Source organism: Patiria miniata, unplaced genomic scaffold (genome assembly GCF_015706575.1).
Source record: "Patiria miniata isolate m_02_andy unplaced genomic scaffold, ASM1570657v1 HiC_scaffold_6, whole genome shotgun sequence".
Lineage (NCBI taxonomy): Eukaryota > Metazoa > Echinodermata > Asteroidea > Valvatida > Asterinidae > Patiria > Patiria miniata.
The window spans coordinates 13,640,156-13,658,777 of NW_024037073.1; the positions used below are offsets into that span (position 1 = coordinate 13,640,156).

Here is an 18,622-nt window from a genome sequence, read left to right on the forward strand (position 1 = left end):
ATCAAGAGAATATCTTTAATTAAGCTGGGTGGACGAATTTATCGGTCTGCAATTTGCATATTTAAAAAAGGGGTAATTATAGGATCAACAAAATAGGGCCAGGGGAGTCAGGTTGGCGTATAGCGGTACTTTCCTCGCCTTCCACCGCCAGTGACCCAGGTTCGAATCCCGCCCGGGCCAATATGTGGATTGGGTTTTCAGTCCCTGCCTGATTCCGTGGGTTTTCCTCAGAATATTTTTATGGGCTTTTCCTCCCACTTCTAAAACTGTAATTTCTTTTCTGTGTCTTCTCTCTACAGGTTTCTTCAGGCTTCCCAGCTACAGTGCCGAGGGCACTTTTGAGGAACCCACTTTTTGAGGAATAAGGTTTCATTACCAGAAAGAAAATAAAATAAAAAAACATTAAAATATTGAAAACTTTGCGAATTGACGCCTATGATATAATTAACATTGTCAACTACAGCTTCCATTCAACCGATCACGTAGACAACACTTTGAAAAATTCACACACGGGAGTCTGTGACTAGACGTTCACATACAATTAAACGAAGACTGGTGATACTTATACACTCTATTCTTTCGAGAACATAATAACGATTTCTTGTCTGCAGTATAAACATTTGCAGTGAGTTCAGTAAATCTGCTATTATGCAGACAGGGTAGATTTTTGCGTGGGGTATATTCCGGTTTGCATATGCTCCCGATACAATAGAACAATGTACTGAGCTGAGAAAACATAGACCAACAGTAGAAAAATGCTGAGAGAAAGAAAGAAAATAAGGAAAGTAAAAAAAAAAAACCAGCCATGGTAAAAGAACATGTCGCCAATACAGTAGGAGATTCTCTTTTTGTTCAGTGTAGGCCTATATCGTAACAATACTGGAGCACTGCTGCTCAGTCCCAAGTACGATTATTGAGTCAAATTGTGACCCAAAGTCAGTATGAAATTCTTTTGATTAGCATAAATTTCCTCCTTTGGGGCGTGTGAATTTTTACTGTGCAATCTATTAAGTTGAAATGTTCAACGGCAGGCACCTGCGTGTCTGTATACTGCAGAGTTTTTTTTCTCTTAACTTGCCGGCATGAACGATGAACTACTTGGTCCATAATAAGTCTTGTTTTCCGCCAACCCAAAGTTTTCAGTCTTGAGTACTGCCTTGTAATCAGAAACACGCATCTTCGTTGGAACGGGAATTCGACCTTCAAGACAAGATAATCTTTCAACGTACTGCAGTAGGTCTAATGGAAAGTTGTTGGCATGCAAAATGGATGGACACTTCAAACGCGTGCTCTCGCACCTGACGCAAGTATATATTATGCATGTTGTAAGATGCATTGAGGCTAATCTGCGTATAATCCTCAGTACTATCAGCCTGCCGTGTGTGCACCTGTTTCAGAGAGCGACTGGGGTCATTACAAATGTATGAAATTTTGGAAGATAATTGCATTTGAACAAAGCAGTGTTGGTTTCTCTGTTGTGAGAAAACATATTATTATTCATTAAACATCGGCTGCTGTTGATCTGTTTGCGTTTTCAAATCCACGAAGTGAGATGTTCTTCTTTAATTCTTTACGTGGTTTATCCGAAGATCTGATAAACAGCCATTTCAGTGAAAATGGAAATTCCAAAAGTTATCAATGTTTTATAACGGGGGGGGGGGGGGGCAAGGGCGGATCCAGGGGGAAGGGCTAAAGGGGGCCATGGCCTCCCCAAAACGAATCTTTTTCTTTTTTCTTTTTAGTGACTTCGCAATAAAGGCAGGCAATGCGTACACCACCATCTTTGCCTCCAAAAACATTGGTTAAAGTGGTCAGAAATTGCCTTAGATAGCACCACAGAGCATCTAGAATCCAAAAATGTTTCGGGGCCCTTAAGCGGGCCCCGATCCCCCCGCCGTAATTTTTTTGGGACACACTTTTTGGGGACCAACATTTTTGGGCCCCCCAAAAAATGGGGGGGGGGGGGGGGGCACGAACCCAAATGCTGGAGACTTATGCCCCCTAGTGTACCCTGTTACAATTTGGAGACCAGAAATGTCTATTTTTTTGAAACTATGATAAACCCATTGTTTAACCATAATCCCCCAAGTTCCCCTGTGTAAATGGGACTCCTTATGCCACTGGACATGTTTCTTAGCTTCACTTCGTCTTCGATTTAACTTTTACCTTTTACGTGATTTATCTTTTACGTGAAGTATTTACATGAAGTAAAATAAGCACCTCCTTTGGTTCGGTCGTACCCCCCTTCCCCGCCCAGGGTGCCGGTGCCGCTATTTTGAGTTCTCATGAGATAGATTTTGCGTGACACGTGACGTGGCATGCAACACTCAAACTCGCTACAGCTGCATGTTTGTTCCTTGATCTATGGTTTATCACACGTCGCGCGCTGGCTTCATGCGAAGGTCCTGATAGGTTACACTGAATACCATCCGTACATCCTGCACAACACTCTGTGAAGCGGCATCAGCCCTTTCCAGCGCCCTGTTTGCAGGGCGAACTCCCGTGGTAGACCATTTAACGCTTGGTGGCGCTCTTACCCCATATCGATTATATGATTGCATAAAGAACAAACACCTAACCAATGCCTTGGCCACCGGCCAAGAATATTTACCCACGCACGCATACGCAGCAGAACATATTTCACTGGGCACCTTTCTTATGCAAACCACTCTCGAGTAACTGGTTTAGAACAAGTTAAAATAAAGTTGCGGTTGTGCTCAGCATAACTTCTTTTATTTATTTATTGTTTTACTTGGTACACAATCAAAGTCAGTGACTCCTAATGTACAAAGAAAACTAACAGTGTATGTTGAACTGTGCACCCACAAAACAACTTGATACTAGAAGTTTTCAAAATTAAAAACTATTTACAAATTGGATCTTCCCTGTATTAGGGAAGACCAGATAACACTTTTACACGGGTAAGTTGTTACTATGCTTCTAGTTGATAAAAGGGAACAAGTGAGGGCGCCAGAGCCTTTTATAAAGAGAGTTGCCACAACCTTCAGACTGTTGAACCATAATGGCCGTTCATTATGTGAACAGTGAAGCGTGAGACTATTGTGTACGAATTATATATGTGCACTATCGCATAATCCGCCATTTTGTTTCCAAACAGTGCGACCCTTATGTAGCAACTCTCTCTATATTCGGCTCTGCATCATACTATAACTTACATACACCCTGCCGTTGATACTGCAGCGGAGGTACATCAGGTGTATCACTAAAAAAGTATTTTTTTACCAATATTAGTAAATTTGAGACCCAAACCCTTTTGTAATAGCTCTAACATCTAAAGGTGCATGTTTAACTTGTTTATTTAAATACAGTGTGGACATCTGTCTAAAACATCCCGAGGCCATGCCATGTAATTCTGCCTCGGGGTCGGGTATGTATTTTTGTGTATGAAACCTGGAAAACGACACACTATGGGGAACTCACACAAAACTAAGACTCAATGGGAATTTACTAACAAAACCGAACTCAGTAAACTCAGGATCTTGAAAGGAAAAGTCGCGAGGAAATTTGAATTAATTAATAGAGACCAGAGACAAATTCTTGATTTCAAACCAAAAAAGACTAAAAAGAATTCATTTACAAGAATTGCAGATCAAACATCAATAACCGATACCCTAAAATCAAAACTAAAGACTAAACCTAAAGCCAACACAGCCTGAATTAATGGAACTTTAAAGTACACTCTGGCAAATTCAGTGACCCTAGCAGACTCAGCTCCAACAGGACACACCACTCCAGTTAGGACGAACATAAAATACCGGTATAATACGAAGTTGTCTCTGTTGGTCTGCTGGTTGAACTAAAGTGGATTGACCACGTGACAGAATTTATATGGGGCTCGTGGGCTAAAACAAACAAACCAACAAAGGGGGAGGGGTATCTAAAATAAAACAAAAAATGATTTTCTTTTACTAAGGAGAGCTACTCCTATATAATTCACTATAAACACGTAACAGTTTGCAACTAAAACGTGGCCCTGCCACATGCACATACCGCGTGGGAAAAGTGGTTACACTGTAACAACTTATCCCGTTACACTGTAACAATGATAAATTAAACACCGACAAACTAATTAAACAATGACAATTTGTGACGTAAAGCAGTTGGGGTTTTTTTTGGTGCTAAAACGTGGCCCTGCCACATGTACATACCGCGTGGGAAAAGTGGTTACACTGTAACAACTTATCCCGTTACACTGTAACAATGATAAATTAAACACTGACAAACTAATTAAACAATGACAATTTGTGACGTAAAGCAGTTGGGTTTTTTTTGGTGCTAAAACGTGGCCCTGCCACATGTACATACCGCGTGGGAAAAGTGGTTACACTGTAACAACTTATCCCGTTACACTGTAACAATGATACATTAAACACTGACAAACTAATTAAACAATGACAATTTGTGACGTAAAGCAGTTGGGGATTTTTTTGGTGCTAAAACGTGGCCCTGCCACATGTACATACCGCGTGGGAAAAGTGGTTACACTGTAACAACTTATCCCGTTACACTGTAACAATGATAAATTAAACACCGACAAACTAATTAAACAATGACAATTTGTGACGTAAAGCAGTTGGGGTTTCTTTTTGGTGCTAAAACGTGGCCCTGCCACATGTACATACCGCGTGGGAAAAGTGGTTACACTGTAACAACTTATCCCGTTACACTGTAACAATGATAAATTAAACACTGACAAACTAATTAAACAATGACAATTTGTGACGTAAAGCAGTTGGGGTTTTTTTGGTGCTAAAACGTGGCCCTGCCACATGTACATACCGCGTGGGAAAAGTGGTTACACTGTAACAACTTATCCCGTTACACTGTAACAATGATACATTTAACACTGACAAACTAATTAAACAATGACAATTTGTGACGTAAAGCAGTTGGGGATTTTTTTGGTGCTAAAACGTGGCCCTGCCACATGTACATACCGCGTGGGAAAAGTGGTTACACTGTAACAACTTATCCCGTTACACTGTAACAATGATAAATTAAACACTGACAAACTAATTAAACAATGACAATTTGTGACGTAAAGCAGTTGGGGTTTTTTTGTTGCTAAAACGTGGCCCTGCCACATGTACATACCGCGTGGGAAAAGTGGTTACACTGTAACAACTTATCCCGTTACACTGTAACAATGATAAATTAAACACTGACAAACTAATTAAACAATGACAATTTGTGACGTAAAGCAGTTGGGGATTTTTTTGGTGCTAAAACGTGGCCCTGCCACATGTACATACCGCGTGGGAAAAGTGGTTACACTGTAACAACTTATCCCGTTACACTGTAACAATGATAAATTAAACACTGACAAACTAATTAAACAATGACAATTTGTGACGTAAAGCAGTTGGGGATTTTTTTGGTGCTAAAACGTGGCCCTGCCACATGTTCATACCGCGTGGGAAAAGTGGTTACACTGTAACAACTTATCCCGTTACACTGTAACAATGATAAATTAAACACTGACAAACTAATTAAACAATGACAATTTGTGACGTAAAGCAGTTGGTTTTTTTTTTGGTTTGCTGTCTAAACTGTTCATTATGACTTTTACTAGACTATAGGAAGACACTTTGTTTTACAATAACATGGATCAAAAGATTGCAGGTTAAACAAAATGGTCAGTTGGTGTGTATAAAAGAACAAATATTTAAATGTCAGCACATACCTTACATAGACAAACCTATACAGTTCAAAGAAGAAGTTGCTTGACATTCTTGTTTCTTAGTAAAAATATGTGTTTAATATTTACCTTACATTATATGATTGCTGCAGATATTGTAACAACTTACCCTGCAAGGTGTAACAATGCCCCAGTATACGGGGTAACGTGTTGCAATTGTTTCCTTCATTAATTAATCACTTGTTTATTACATGTTCTTTGTTGAAGAGTTTTACTTTGCTTCACTTACAAGTAAACATTTTGGGCTGTCATCAGAAGCGAAATAGAAAGCCAGTGTTATTTAGAACGATATGGTGCAAAATGTAACTTTTGTAACAATGTTACCCGGTCTCTTATACTCTCTACAAAATTTCAAAGAAAAAAAAACGCAATCATTAAACGAAGACTGGTAAAAATAGAGGGTTCCGAACGGATGATGAAATCAGAAGAAAAACTGGAAACAATTCGGGCGATTCACGATGCAATACGCCACCAAGAGTTTTCCACGGAGAGTTTTTTTCTGCAAGTGTACTGGGGGAGATGGTCGACAAATTCGCAGCGCGGTACATTTGAAATTGTTCGTTTCCCGGTCAGTAGTTTCGCAAGCGTATGAAACGAGTATTTGTTTGCCCTTTTCTTTTCTTTTTATCAATAATTTTGCAAGGCGGCAGAGCACTATGCCCCAATCTATAACAAACTAGCACAGTGGCGGTTCTACGGGGGGAGGGGGCTAGGAGGGGCTGTAGCCCCCTCCCAAAAGTTTTGTCTAGTCCCCCCCCCACCCCCCCCCCCACCCCCCCCCCCCCCAAAAAAAAATTCCATAAAAAAAAATGTGACGAATGTGACGAACGTACAAGCGAACGGTCTCCCTCTAAATAAATAGTCGTGAGACGGGTGCATTTGTACACTTTTAGTTAATATAGTGTGCCTGATTGAAGGATTTTATCAAAGTTCCCCATTGAAAATATGGCACGACCCCCCCCCCCCCTCCCCGCCCCCCTCCCCTTTTGATTTTCGGAGGCCTAAGTGTCCGGAGAAAATAACCGGTCTAGATTTCAGCACGCCTCCCTGAAAAAACAACCTGGATCCACCCTGCTAGCCCCCCAAAAATATTGGCTCTAGAACCGCGCCTCAACTAGCTCAAGTTGTCTACTGACACTCAATTAAATGGGCCATGTTGTGTTGACCGTAAACTTCAAAAATGGACTATCCATGGCAAACTCTTGGTGGCGCACTGCATTGTGAATCGCCCGAATTGATTGCAGTCTCAATCATTGTTTTGTGCTTCCGACTATTTGCCTCATAAAAGCGTTGACATGAAATGAATTTTTCGTTTATAAACATATTTGCTCAATATTCCCTTCCCATGAGCCGTATAAAAAATAGTGAACCTTTTTGAAAACTCCTTTCGCAAGTCCACACTATATTTACTGAAAATGTATTTTTGTTATGATGGACACACTTGTCTGTCCGGCAGACGATCTCTGTTTATGCAGCTGTAAACCCTTTACTGTAGGTCATCGAAAGCAACGCTCGAAACGTATACATTGTATTACCCTACATGACTCATTGTCCTGCAGTATATCGACTGAGAACTGAAATACAGTGAGGTCAATTTACGGATTAAAAAGAAAAGTTTCTTGCGAGTGCCTGTTTTTAATGCAAGTTGTCTTTTTTATATCAACATTTTTAAACGTGTCAAATATATAGTTGCAATACTTATACTAACAATACTTCAGTACAAACAACAATTAAACAACTCTATCTCAAGGAATAAACCTGATTTTAACGACATTTTATGATGTCTTTGCGATATAATTAAGTCCATTATCCAATGGTGAGCTATACACAACTGTGGTGCAAAAAAAAACCCGTTTCTGCCGTAGAACGTTGTTACGGACAACTTGTCAGAATGATTATTGCAATAACGACGAATGAAAACTGTATATGCCTATCATGAGGCGACAAAAATATTGCATTTTCTTGCCATTAGAACTTAATAACTGATCGGATCAGTGGCGTGAGTAATGGGGAAGCTACGGAGGGCATCACTCCCTATGTTCAGGGTCTATGCCCCACCCCCTGAATACGGGGAAGGCCCAACGTGAGCTTTCTATTGTAAAACAAAACCATAAATGCCCCCTCCAGAAAGTGAGGCCCTGAGTGCCCCAACACCAGTCAACTGAACCCCAGTTACGTCACTGAGTCTGAATCGGGGCTGCGGTCAGACTTTAATATCATCAATTCCCAAATTGCATTGGAGGGATTATGCATGCTCCTGCCAGCTGAATTCTTTGGTCCATTCTAGGCTTGTTGGTGGACATGTTGCGGCCTTGACATCCGATTGGTACCTTTCTTGCAAGTATACTCTCTGTCGGGCTGATATGAAGGCTCCTGTCACGATTCCTTCGTGAGAATGTCTGAAGGAGAGCTTTTCTGAACTGTGAAACATAGAGGGAAAAAGTGCGTGATTATGGAGCAGTGTGGCACTAGTACAAAACGACCATCGCCCTGTCCCTCCTCGACAGACTCTGATGGAGTAATCGCCATTTGTTCTTGTCGGCAATCTCCTACAAAAGTCGGCAAACGAGGTCTCACTGAACAGTGCTACCTTGTGTTAGACGGTGTCCAAAATCGTCCGCCTTGAACAGCCTCCCCTAGTGTCAGAATCGGGCCACGTTCAGCGTCACTCGTTTGCACCCATTGACAAGGGGGATCCAGAACACACTTTTTCTTTGGGGGGGGGGATATTTTTGGTCCCCCCCCCCCAAAAAAAAAGTGGGTCCAAAAATTACGGCGTGGTGTTCGAGGCCCGCGTCAAGGCGCCGAATTATTTTTTGAATTTTAGATGCTCTGTCGTGCGCGCGATCTGAAGCAGTTCTGACCACTTTTACCATTTTTTGACAAAAATGGCTATGTGCGCAGTGTCTGCCTTTATTTCGGACCAATGGGACTTCGGACCAATGGTACTTCGGACTATCGAGACTCAACCGTACTTAACGTGAAGTTAAGTACATCGTGAGTTTGTTTTGAGGGGGTGTGTGACAATCAACCCAAACAATTCAATTTCCAAATGTTATTGACATATTTATTAGTCACCATGGGCGTCGCGGGGGGGGGGAGGGGCCCCCCCTGGAAAAGCCAAAAAAAAAAAACCAAAAAAAAACCAAAAAAAAGGGGGGGGGGAAACAGAGAAAAAAGAAAAGAAAAAGAGGCGCGAAGTCACAGTGGTGTAAATTTAATGGGGGGGGGGGGGCAAAATGTCCCTTCCCCCTCTAAAACTGATAAATCGAGAATATTTTGAGAAATTCAAGCATTTTTTGGGGAAAAATATGTTTTGCCCCCTCTCGAAAAATCCTGGCGACGCCCATGTTTATCACCGTTACAAATAGGCTATAAGTTAATTGGTAGGATTGTTTGTTTGTTTGTTTGTTTTTTCCGTCGTTCGTTCGTCATACTCGTTGTTATATTACCGTTGTTGTTGTTGTTTCTCTTGTTATGAGACATTACCTTTTTATGAAGAAGAAAATAAATAACAGGATTGTAGGTGGTCGATGCTTTGGCGAACATTGATGGCAAGGTAGCGGTCAGGGGTGTAATGGAGACGCTATCGCCGCCGAGGGCCATGTACAAAGACAGGGCGGCGTAAGGGGTCCAAGCCACCAAAAAGGTGAGCACCATGACTATAATCATGATAGTGACTTTCTTCTCTGCCTCCCTTGACCGCTGGTTACTAACCTGGCACTTGGCCATCTTCAAATGGAAAAGGAAGAGAACGAAGGGGCAAGACTGTCATTGTGACATATTTTAACGAATGAAGAAATGGTACCTCGAAACTGACTATCGTGTTTTGAAGGGGGTAATGATGTTTATCTTAAGAATATTCCGGCAATTATGCGACTCGAAGCCTCAGAATGCCTTTGAAAAGAGCTTTGCCACAAAATGTCAAATTGTATGCACTTTTGAATAGAACATACGGTTGACCGTCAGTTATATCCACAGACTTCTTAGAATCAAGAATACAACAAACAACTTGATCTGAACGTTCTCAAGTATAGCATGTTTGCCCCACGCAGTACTCTGGTTTCTTGGAGCTCCGTTCTAGATAAGGGTTTAAACTTTACGTTTTATTATGAAAAACAAACCTTCAAACTTAAGTTATTTTTTATTACCTGACATATTTTTGCTTAGAATGCTGGAATAAGCAAGATTAGTATTCCTACTGCAGGGAAAACAAAATTCAGTGCACGTAAAAATAACAATTGGCCGTTTAGTTAATATAAACCTTCATCGCAAAGGGAACGATTGATCGATCGTTTGGCAAACTATATGGTATTCTTGTCGGCAAGGGCGGATCTGCAAAGAACACCTCACCACAGAGCGTCTAGAATCCAACAATTTTTAGGGGACCTTATTAAGCAGGCCCCGAAACCCACGCCGTAATTTTTTGGACCCACTTTTTGGGGGACCAAAATTTTTTGGGCCCCCCACAAGTTATGTTCTGGATCCGCCCATGCTGTGCGACTATAATAACTCCCTACCTTGTTTACTGTGAAAAGTATTTGGCTGTAGGAGAAGAGGATGATAGCCATGGGAATCGCCAGGATCATGGTGAAGATGAAAAACGTGTAGGACCGACTCCCAGAGTGCCAGCTCACGGAACAAGCTTTGGGATGGAAAAATGGGAGCAGTTTCATAAGCATGATAAAATATATGGTACAATATTCACCAGAATTAATTGATGCACATTTTCAAATATATTTAGATATCACTGTGGCGTAAAATATATTATACGAACTAAGAGTAAATGTAGAGGTTAATTCCACAAGTAAAAGTATCGTATGATATAACCGCGTACGAAATTGAGGGAGAATTTCGATCTACATGTGTATAGGCTACACGTCAACAGAAGTATAATGTTTCGGACTGGAAACCTATCTTTCCTTAAAATCAGGCCACAGAGCTACATTTTTTCTCATTTCGGCCAACGTAGGAAAATGCGTCTGTTTTTCAAATGAAAATGTAATAGGGTCTCACGGGAAGATATGTCATACGTTCACTAAATCTTAATGGAGAATCCTCCCAGGAAATGTCCTTCAAGAAGAATGGAATTTGTCATGAATAATACAGACTGTGGATTGGTTTTTAAAAGGATTCTAGTATCGTAGGCAGGGGAGACGGAGGCGGGGGGGGGGGGGGTGGGACATAAGAATATACGCTTATATATATACAGGGTGAGTAAATAAAAACCCGAAACCTAAGGACTGCGTTCTTTCAGCAAAACGAAAACAATTCACACACATCCCTGTGTGATTTGTTTTCGTTTTACTGAAAGAAAACGGAACTTTTTTTGTGATCCGTGGACAAAACTTTAAAACGATGGTTGTGTTTAAAATTCCGTAACTTGAAAAGCACATAAGTGATTTGAATGATTATTGTACTAAAAAAAGCTTATGAACTGGGCTTTCATGTCCTAGATTTTGAAAATGCTACATGCAGAACTTCACTAAAACAATGGTCCCAACATTTGGGATTCGTTTTTTTCACTCACCCTGTATACTCTCGTTCTCATAATAATTTGATTTCAGTCACAGGCCTCAATGAGATTATGATGTGGATATCCTTAGCCTACGTCAAATACATCCCACACAATACTAATCATGACAACAAGGTAAAGGAAAAAGTAAAGTTATACGGATACGAAATGTTAATTTCTTTAAAACGGAACACTCGCTATATGGACCCAGTTATTTACGGTTTTCTCAAGACCCTGGGCGCATGTTCCTCGATTAGAATTTCAATATGTTTAGGCAACTCTTTCCTTAAATTTTGTTCGTTAAATGTTGTCGGCTATTAGTATTCTACAATGTGACATTTTGGTTGCCCTATTTTTCGTCAAAACAAATATATTTGGCATTATTTCTAAACGTTCCAAATACTTTAAAACTTGGTACAGATATTCTTTGACTTATTTTGCATCAAATTAAACATTTCGTAACTATGATCAACGTCATGGGCGCTTTACCTACTTGGAAAGCAAAAACCATCAATTTTATGATTTTTTCCCCAAATATATTGTGTCCTCAATTTTGATTTTCAACTGAAATTGACTCAAATAAGAAAGCTTTTTATGGTTAAATTCGTACTGCTTGGTTAATAAAAAAAAATCCCAAGAACCCCAAAGAAACAGTTAAAATTAAAAGAGGGCTTACGTGTCAATATCCGCCATATTAAATTCCTGCTCACGTCATTGTACCACGTGACCAAGTGAATACTTGTTTTAACTCTTAAAAATACATATTGCCATGTTTTATACATAACCAAATTTATGACTTCTAATATTTGTACTTGGTTATTATATTGGCAACTACGGACATCAAAACAATAATAAGATGGAATCTGCGTCGGGGTGATGCAAATTCAAAAGTGTGTTTGCCCCTTCACCGACGCATTTATAAAAAAAACACTGTAGACTCAGTGTTGCAATGTATACCGAGCGTTTGTGATAAAATAAATAACTTGGGTGGGACCCGAACCCACGACAAACATTAAGTTGGTATCGATAATAACTGCGCACCATACAGTGAGACACCCTACCACTAAAAATAATATTTTACCCTTAATTAAGCGACCGGCACGAGAAAATGCAAATCTTGCTGATGTAAGGAAGTGTTGAAATCTTACATATTCCGGCGCCTTCACGTGTGAACTCACTCCATCCGAGAACGGGAGGTAGAGCGACAGCCAGGGAGTAGACCCAAGTAAATCCCACGCAGACTAGGGCGCCTCCTGTCGTCAGTCTCTTGGCAACAAATGGCTTCACAACCAAGAAATACCGATGTAAGGAGACAGCTGCTATTCCAACAATTTGCGCGCATCCTGTAAAGGGTAAAAACAATCATCGAAGGTCAATGTTTAGCTTAGGCTGGTGTATGGAACAATCGTAGGAATGGCATAAATTCCTCTACATTCTTAAACCGTATTGTGTAGGTTTCTAATGAGCCGAAGAAGTAGTATGGAGGTGAAGTTTTCAGGTTTTTGGTGATCCACCTATCCGGGGCAGATAATAAATTTGAAGCGTGGGTATTAAACGTACATGCAATGCACATCATTAAATACGTTGATGTAAACCTACGTTGAGAAAGTGAGTCTGGTGAGGAAGAGTTACGACATAATTCGGTTTTCAAAATGAACTGCCATCACGAGGCTGCATGGGGTCGAAAGTGTGTTACACAGGGCGTTGGTCTGCTACACTCATGATGAGCAAGTTGTGACGAGGGCCATTAGTCGACAAGCGAATAGTGGCTGATTCGTGCGTGACGTAACGTGTGCCTGCGCACTACTAGCACCGCGTGAATGGCTGTAGTCAGACGAAAGGCGAAAGTCCTAGCTCCCCGTTGGCAATTACTGTTGGGGTTTTTTTTGGCAACAAGTATAATCAATGCCGAGAATGCGCAAGCGTCAGTTGGCAACGGAATGTTCTTGGACTTCACTTCCCTTTTAAAAAAGTCATCAGGGCCACGAATGAGAAGGAAGTGGTAAAGTTTATTTTATCGATGATCAGGACTTGATTGAACACAATAATTTAAGGATGAAATATCACTTTTGGGGGAAAAAAATGAAAACGTTCAGTAGACTTATTATTCGAACCCGGACTCGGAACCTGCAGCATTCAGACCACCAATTTATTTTAGCGCTACTTAATAATGTGCCGTATGTGCACAACAAGTACTCCGAAAAAAAAATAGTTGGTTAAATTGCCATGTTTTGTGGTTATTTAACCAAACCTTATACGTATATACATCTTGACATTTTTTGTTGTGAAATGCACATTGTCCATAGTGTGCCAGATGAATAACCACGAAACACAGTGATCTAACGAGCCACCGTACCTACGTATCCTGTACGCGTACCATTTCGTACCATGCGCGTAGCAAGTGGGGGGGGGGGAGACGTGAAAAAGGCACATTGAGCGTCACTAGATCATCGGGGGGGGGGGGGCTGAAAACCATCTTCCAATGGGGCACTGTTCAAAGCGGACAATCATGGGCATTATCGCACGATAGGTGGCGCTCCTCATGGGGGCCGACGTTCGCGGGACGCGAATTTCTTTTCCGTAGGGGATGCTCCAAAGTCATAAATAATTCAGTAGTTTCGATCGGGTCAGTATGGTTATTCATGAAACAGAACAATGATATCAATAGCATTGTTGTTATTATTTAGTCAACCAGTTCACTTTAACCCTATCAGGACCGGACTTTTTTTGGACCTACGGGGACCGGGGGGTCCCCGTAGGTATATTTTTTTTCTATATTTTCAAAAGTAAATGACCGATTTTTTTAAAACTTGGTAGAAATTAACCTTTGACCAAATCCTACCGGTTGCCATTTTTTTTTTTAAAAAAACGTCCATAGAGGGCGTTTTTTGGGACATTTTTGCCCATTTTTGGTCAAAAATAGTTTTTTCCCCGTATTTTCCGTTTTCTTTGGTCAAATGTCATAAAATTTGGGAAACATGTTTGTCACGGGACACTTCTCAATCACTTATCTGATAAATAAATTAATAACAATATGACAATTAGTTTTACGGTGTAGAAATTAATATTTAAACATTAGTTTATTAAAATTACGTGAAAAACTGGGAACCAATGTAAAACCAACGGTTGCTATGGCAACAACGAACCACCCCTTGATTTTTTTTTTATCTATTATGACCCCAGATAATATTTAGGAAAAGTCACCAAATTTGGTGGCGATCGGCTGCACCGTTAAAAAAGTTATGAGCAAAAATATGGGAGGGGGCCACATTGTGCCTCCCCCGGTCCTGATAGGGTTAAAGCATTTTTTAAGTACAGACGTCGTCGAGCAACCACACAGTACCCTAGTGGATAGCGTGATGAGCTATGGATACAACGATCCCTGGTTTGAATCCACGTCGTTGCTGCTCATTTAAATCGATTGTTTTTCTCCTCTGAATTTTTCGTTGAGATAAATTTATTTCAAGGGAAAAAGAGAACAAGAACCTAAGTGTCTTGTAACGATTCAAAGGAAAACTGAATTATGCATGACTTTAGAGCATCCCGGCTACGTAAAAAAAATCGCTCGCGGACGTTAAAGAAAAGGGCACTCTTGAAAGAAGGGCACTTGTGACAACATATGGGGGGAGGGCTCCTTACCACCCAGGATGCTACGGCACTGTTAATGGTCCCTACTGTCTAGAACTCGGGGGGAAAGAAAAAAGACACGATTGCAATGGTATGTTATTGCCGCAAGTGGAATGATCACTGCATCAAAACTAAAGAGGGAGCATTGAGCTTTCCGTGCTCTTATCTTTATGTTGTTTGTTCATGTCTTTTCATATTTAGTCGTTTCAGTCAATTCGTTGGACGGGCGCCAAGTGCCGTCAATTTACTAATATTATGAAGACAACTACAGGACTGGTCAAGGTCCCTAGTATTCCACATTTCGTATTTCACTGTTAAGTACAGTTTTGGAACATTGTATCAGATTTCTTTGACTCTCGATGTCCTTTCTTTCTTTGCCTAACATGCATCCCAGCAGCGGTGGGGAAAAATGTTAAAAATATAGGTTTTCCCGGCCAATTTCCTGAAATGTTCATTCACTTCTGAAAATTGGTCATTCATTTTCGACTGAATTTGAGAATCGCTCTGAACACGAGTTTCATTTTCGCTACCAGAGCATTCCATTCCATTTCAGTTCAATCAATCAATTAAATGATTGAGCAGCACCTTTCGTTTATGCTCATTCAGATTCGTTCATGAGACTTCCTTTTCGCTTTTTAGAGGGCGATTTCAAACATTGTCATTCTATTTCACTTTTAGTTTAATGTTATGTGATGCAATCTGTTATTTTGAATGAGAAACACGTACTTTTGATTGCACATTCGCTCATCATGTAATTCGGCCCAGCCTTTAAATCCCCCTTCAAAACATTTAAAAAAAATAGTATAAAACGTTTTGAAGGGGATCATGGCAAGAAATGTGGGAAAATGATCATTGTATATATTAATGGTAAAAATGGTTCCTGGTCATCCCGCGGCCCGCTTACCGCCAATAGATACAATCTGAACTTTTACAAAATCAGTACGCTTCGCACCGAACGACGGTGCCTGGCAGTTGTGTTCCGTTATTGCATACGCAATAATAGTTTCCACTTTTTTTTATATCGAAGCTGTTACCGATATGCTCATGAGTAGCACACATGCTACCCTACAACAGCTTGTTCGGAATATCATTAAATACCCATAAACTGCAATAACCCAAAAATGCTACATTGATGGTGAACAGACAAATTAATACTATTTTAATATTAATGAGCTTTACGATAATTATAAATACATTTGCCTTTCATGTCTGTCAGAACAGCACCCGATTTCATCAAACTCTTCGTAACTTACGATGCATCGCAGCGATGCGACGCGTCGTATCTCTACGATGCGTCGTAGCTGCGACGCGTCCTGCGATCCATTTCACGAAACACGTTGTAAGTGCGACGCGTCGTAGGTGTATTTATAGCACAACTCGGTGACTGTTTTATGTGTTTAGTCAGCGTCCAGTAAATAGTCGTCTGATATTCAACAAAGAGTCGTCGGATCTCAGCTCGAAATTTGTTAAAACGTAAAACAAAATGGTGGCCGTGCGATGCAATTTCGAAGGAAAACAAGCTCTCAGTGGACTGTATAGCTACTTTGAATTTCAACTGCAATATTCCAGTCTAATTCATAATTATTCAATGGAGTTTCTATTTACAACTTTACACACATTGCCTCGGTATTATAATCTCGATTTTGTAATGTTTATGGCAATAAATTGGCTTAGAAAGGGACTCTTCTTATTTTGCGATGACCACTAGACACGTCGTAACTTCCAACGTGTTTTAAGCCATTGTCAAGGAACTTACAACGCGTTCAACACGTCGCAACTTTCGTGAAATTGATGATACGACGCGTCGCGAGTTGCGACGTGTTACACGTCGTAACTCGAGTTGCGACGCGTCGCTTCGTGAAATCGGGTGCAGGAAATACGTAATCTCTGATGTTGTCGCGACTTTGCTTTTGCGGCTTTTCTGTACTTAATTGCCATCCTTTTGGTACCGCAGACTTACCCGATAAGGTACAGATGAATCCATACCAGGTACAGCCGATGGGACCGAGTAACCAATGACCGGCCGCACTGGCAGCGAAGGAGACGGGTGTTCCCAGCACGGCTACGGACAAATCAGCAACGGAGACGTTCAGGAGCAGGATGTTGACCACGTTGTGCAGCGATCTGTTGCTAGCGTACAGGAGAATCACTGTGACATTCCCGGACACGCTGAAGAAAATTACCACTGCAAGGTACACGGCGAAGCCAGTGTAGCCGGATCTGCTCAAAACGTTTTCCCGTAATGATGAACCGTTGTCAGCAACCAAGGGTAAAGTGGGGGCGATTATGAGCTGATTTTCCATTCTGGTTGTATACGAAGTTTGGAGACGGTGCAACAGGCACGACGCGACGGATCGACCACTTTGTCCTTCTAATACATGTAGTTTTATACTGACCGACTACGCTGTCGTCACCAACAAACCAGTACGGTGGCACGTGTCATCTTCGTGAGAATCACGTGCATATGCCATGTGCCATCATACTTGTGGCTATTCGCAAAACCTTAATTCTCTATGGCTTCGTAATAGCACCGTCAGTATACAAATATAACGTAGCTTTTCAACTTCCAATACCGAGGGGAGCTAATATCGACTGTCCACCCGAAATAAACCATGTTGTATTTGTACTATGCCTCATACTGTCTTACATAATCAGTTGCCAATTTTTTATATATATGTATGCACCTAAAAGAAAATTTTCGGAGAAACTTGTACAGCTCACCAAAATAATATTGTTGCTCAACTTCACTAGTTCGGTTCATTGGCAATACAGTAACTACAGTTGTAAATACAGTTGTTTGTGTACAACTTTCTTTTGTACAGGAGACATCTTTATTGTCCATACATTTTCTCCAGCACGGCATGCATCATGGAGCTCGGGAAAATTAACATTCACGCGAACCGTGCAATTAACCATGCATCTCGATCTGGCCAAGTTCGCGCAAGCCTAGTTGACCAATGGTTAACCATAGTTCGACTAACGTTTGCCCGAACTAGTCGACGTTGGTTGACTACGCTAGTCGACTATTTGGAACCAACCTACTGGGGCAGGTTGCATCGCTGGTAACCAATAGCCGCGCGCATTCATAACGCTAGCAGGGAACCAGGATCCAGAAGTTTTGCGATAACATTTTGACCAGCGTTTGACTAGAGGCGTTCGCACGTTGCTATCAGTGCGCAGGCGTAAGGTACGTCACAAATCAACCCCTAGTCGACTAATGGTCCTTGCCCGAACTTGGCCTCTCTAGGGCGATGCGCGTGCGTACCACCCCCGTGAGACAGTTCGTCGATTGCCTTGTAAAGCGCATGCGTAGTAGACTGTCGCACGGGTAACCCATGCGACAGTCTACTACGCATGCGTATTTACCCTGTGCGTGAATCCTCAAGCGCGCGTTTGGTAAACAGCAAGAATAACATCTGGCACGTGATGATGAATTGACCAGTGAGAGTTCGGCTCTGGATCATGAATATGTATGAGGTAAAGTAATAGTGCCTGTGAACACCTGAAGAAGTGGGCCAGCATTATTATGTTGTTTACAGTTGATATCCCCGCTCATCAGTTAATTTGAACTTGTTTATTTCCAACACATTTTCAATAGGACCTATGTATGTATTAAATACGTTCTAGTTTGGACGTACGTCTGCAATCCTCTCGGGAAACTGTTTCTTGCAGAAACAGCTCTTTTTTCTCCTCCAGTTTTTCCTCTTTAGGGTTTGTACACTTTTTTCTTCTACCCATACACTTTGGCACTTTCGTAAGAC

The 18,622-nt window shown here is 41.1% G+C and overlaps 1 protein-coding gene across 1 annotated transcript; it reads right to left on the bottom strand.

Annotated features, from left to right (window-relative positions):
• Nucleotides 1-7,127: 7,127 nt before the first annotated feature.
• Nucleotides 7,128-17,270, bottom strand: LOC119742501 (rhodopsin-like). Its single transcript, XM_038218444.1, has 5 exons — nt 16,822-17,270; nt 12,383-12,577; nt 10,240-10,364; nt 9,209-9,451; nt 7,128-8,139 (listed from the first exon to the last, which is right to left on the bottom strand). Exons 1-5 carry the CDS (start codon nt 17,162-17,164, stop codon nt 7,939-7,941), a joined length of 1,107 nt encoding a protein of 368 aa, XP_038074372.1. The 5' UTR covers nt 17,165-17,270; the 3' UTR covers nt 7,128-7,938.
• Between the last annotated feature and the right edge of the window lie 1,352 nt (nt 17,271-18,622).

What these genes read in the sequence shown, in the direction of transcription:
- LOC119742501 (XM_038218444.1), bottom strand. Translation starts at nt 17,164, where the DNA reads ATGGAAAATCAGCTCATAATCGCCCCCACTTTACCCTTGGTTGCTGAC. An exon ending in ATTCATCTGTACCTTATCGG is followed by an intron (nt 12,578 to 16,821) that starts GTAAGTCTGCGG and finishes TACCCTTTACAG; the next exon opens with GATGCGCGCAAATTGTTGGA. An exon ending in ACGTGAAGGCGCCGGAATAT is followed by an intron (nt 10,365 to 12,382) that starts GTAAGATTTCAA and finishes TCCATCCCAAAG; the next exon opens with CTTGTTCCGTGAGCTGGCAC.